Source organism: Nestor notabilis, unplaced genomic scaffold (genome assembly GCF_000696875.1).
Source record: "Nestor notabilis isolate BGI_N333 unplaced genomic scaffold, ASM69687v1 scaffold15262, whole genome shotgun sequence".
Classification (NCBI taxonomy): Eukaryota; Metazoa; Chordata; class Aves; order Psittaciformes; family Psittacidae; genus Nestor; species Nestor notabilis.
In genome coordinates, this window is record NW_009919825.1 from 54,004 (window position 1) to 56,534 (window position 2,531).

Sequence of the window (2,531 nt, forward strand, 5' to 3'; positions counted from 1 at the left end):
ATCTTATAAGTGACAATACTGTTACCATCACAAACAGGAACATATCAGGAACACGTATTCTTTACAAATGCTGCCTCCTCCTCTCTTTTCTGCAGGAATCTATATTAGCATGGCTGGAAATAACATTCCAACACTTTTCATGCTGTTCTGCAAGCTGTGTATTTTATGAGAAGCCACCAATACTGGGGCTAGGGGGAAAGGGAAGGAGTAGGGAACATCTGGGAAGACATACCTCTATCCACATCTGTCTTCCAGCCAATGTTCCTGTCCTGGTATGGACAGCATAAAAGGCCTGTGGCCCCGAGCCCTAGGAGAAAAAGGTCCCAAGATTCACAATTGTGAGAGAATGCACCAAGACAAAACTCAAGGACCTGTGCTTCACTAGTTTGGGGAAAAACAATCCAGAAATAATTATCAGCAACTTCAGTACTTGAAATCAGATTTTTTTTCCGCTCACAATGTGGTTTAAGTAAATGCTAGAAGAATAAGGAAAACATTGACTGCAGCTAATGGCAGTAAATGTAGGAGAGCTGTGGCTTAAAATGCTCAGGCTCCTGTATAGACTCCAGGAGTCAATGCTCCCAGACACTTGTCAGTTTTGTGACGAGAGTAATAGCTCAAGAACAACACAGAGCACTTCTCTGCACAGGGCTGCAGCGCTCTGGGGGCACCCAGCCGCTCTGAAACATCAAGAACGCAACAATCATCATGTACAACATTTTATTACAAAACTGTTAAAAAAGTAATACAATGCAATATACTACAAAATATAAGACCAGCTATTAAGCTACCTCCTTTGTTTTACTTAGCTATAAAGAAACACCTGGCTATCAGTCACTGAATTTCAACAAAACCATTAAATATGCAGAAACATTCCACAACTTTTTCTTCTTTTTTTCTTTTAACCGAACTGTAGCAGCCCTTAGCCACTACTTACATTAAAAATAGAGGTCTCCCTACAAAGAACCACATTACCTATACACAATTCTGTACAGATTTTTATACTGAAGCTAACAATGAGCTGCACTTGAGTTCACATTCTTAGCAAAATATTGGATTTTGAGCATAAATCTTTACAGCAGGACATTCATTTATTCCTCATCTTCATCTTCTTCCTCCTCTTCATCTTCTTCCTCCTCCTCCTCTTCCTCTTCTGGTTCTGCTTTCTTCTTAGATCCTGCAGGCCTACCTGGGCCTTTTTTTCCTGTATCACTCTTGCTCTTGGCACGATATGCTGCGATATCCTGCAAAAAAAAAAAAAAAAAAAAATGCTGTTTAGTCACTGGCAACATAGATCTGAAGACAAATCTGTACTGCTTCAGTAATTTAATACTATTTTACTGTGCAGACCAACTACAGTGTGTGCGGCAAAGCGGGGTTTCAGCCTTGAGACTTTCACACTTAACCTTTTTAGCAAGAGAATGTATAATGTGGACAGTTCGAAGAATTTCATGACCGCAGCACTTTGAAGCATGACTGCATTTTACTAAGCAGGTGCCCTGCTTTCTGGAAGTAACGCATTCTAGTGATAAAATCCCTAGGTATACAAGAAACACATTCGGGTTCACTGCAAGGGTTTCGGACACCTCCCACACCATACCTTGTCATGCATTCTGAAGCCTGACAAGGGCTGACGAAAATGTAAAACTATGAACCATACATGTTTTAGGTGGAAAACAAAAATCACATATTCACAGCAACCCCTACAACTTTGGCCATTATTTTATCGCTTTCACTGTACCTTTTCATATTTCTCCTTTAGTTTTGCAGCCTTCTGTTCATATGGCAGTTTGTCTTTGGCCGACTGTTCAGACCACATTTCACCTAATTTCTTTGCTGTATCTCCAATAGACAAACCAGGATGATCATTCTTGATTTTTGGACGGTGTTCAGAGCAGAAAAGGAAGAACGCAGATCTAAAATAAGAGACAGTGATTAAAGTTAAATGTCAGACTAGTAGAACTAATACTTTTTCCCTCTTTTTTTGGTCACAGAAACACTCACGGTGGTCTTTTAGGAGCATTAGGGTCCTTTTTCTTTCCCTTCTTCTCGCCTTTAGGAGGAACATAGTTCTTCATCTCCCTATCATAACGAGCTTTGTCTCCTTTAGCCATTTCTTCAAACTTCCCTTTTTCCTTGCTAGACATTGTCTACGGACACGTGGAGGGGAAAGGAGAAGACACTAGGTCAGCTAAAGCGCCTGGTGACCCACTAACGCCTCAGCAGCAGCTGCCACCAGGGATCTTTTCCCGGCAGCCTGCAGGACGGGCTCAGCCCAGACCAGCCCGCCCCGGCCCGGCCCCGCTCACCTTCCACCTCTCTGAGCACTTCCGCGAAAACTCCGCGAAGTTGACGGACGAGTCCGGGTGCTTCTTCTTGTGCTCCTCACGGCAGGTCTGCACGAAGTAGGCGTACGAGGACATCTTGCCCCGCGGCTTGTTGGGGTCGCCTTTGCCCATGGCGAGGTCAGCGGGGGGGTCCCTGAGCGGGGATGAGGGGGAAGGGAGAGGCAGCCTCAGGGCGGGACCAAC

General features: G+C 43.9%; 1 protein-coding gene across 2 annotated transcripts; it reads right to left on the reverse strand.

Moving 5' to 3' along the window:
* Nucleotides 1-708: 708 nt before the first annotated feature.
* HMGB2 (high mobility group box 2) lies at nucleotides 709-2,514 on the reverse strand. Of its 2 annotated transcripts, XM_010010416.1 has the most exons (5): nucleotides 2,310-2,494; nucleotides 2,005-2,150; nucleotides 1,742-1,916; nucleotides 1,164-1,244; nucleotides 710-956 (listed from the first exon to the last, which is right to left on the reverse strand). In XM_010010416.1, the coding sequence occupies exons 1-5, from the start codon at nucleotides 2,457-2,459 to the stop codon at nucleotides 939-941; spliced, it is 570 nt and encodes a 189-aa protein (XP_010008718.1). In that variant the 5' UTR covers nucleotides 2,460-2,494; the 3' UTR covers nucleotides 710-938. The 2 variants fall into 2 exon arrangements, with proteins under 2 accessions (XP_010008717.1, XP_010008718.1); XM_010010415.1 differs by having other exon boundaries at nucleotides 709-1,244; nucleotides 2,310-2,514.
* Between the last annotated feature and the right edge of the window lie 17 nt (nucleotides 2,515-2,531).

What these genes read in the sequence shown, in the direction of transcription:
- HMGB2 (XM_010010415.1), bottom strand. Translation starts at nt 2,459, where the DNA reads ATGGGCAAAGGCGACCCCAACAAGCCGCGGGGCAAGATGTCCTCGTAC. An exon ending in AGTGCTCAGAGAGGTGGAAG is followed by an intron (nt 2,151 to 2,309) that starts GTGAGCGGGGCC and finishes ACGTGTCCGTAG; the next exon opens with ACAATGTCTAGCAAGGAAAA. An exon ending in AATGCTCCTAAAAGACCACC is followed by an intron (nt 1,917 to 2,004) that starts GTGAGTGTTTCT and finishes CTCTTATTTTAG; the next exon opens with ATCTGCGTTCTTCCTTTTCT.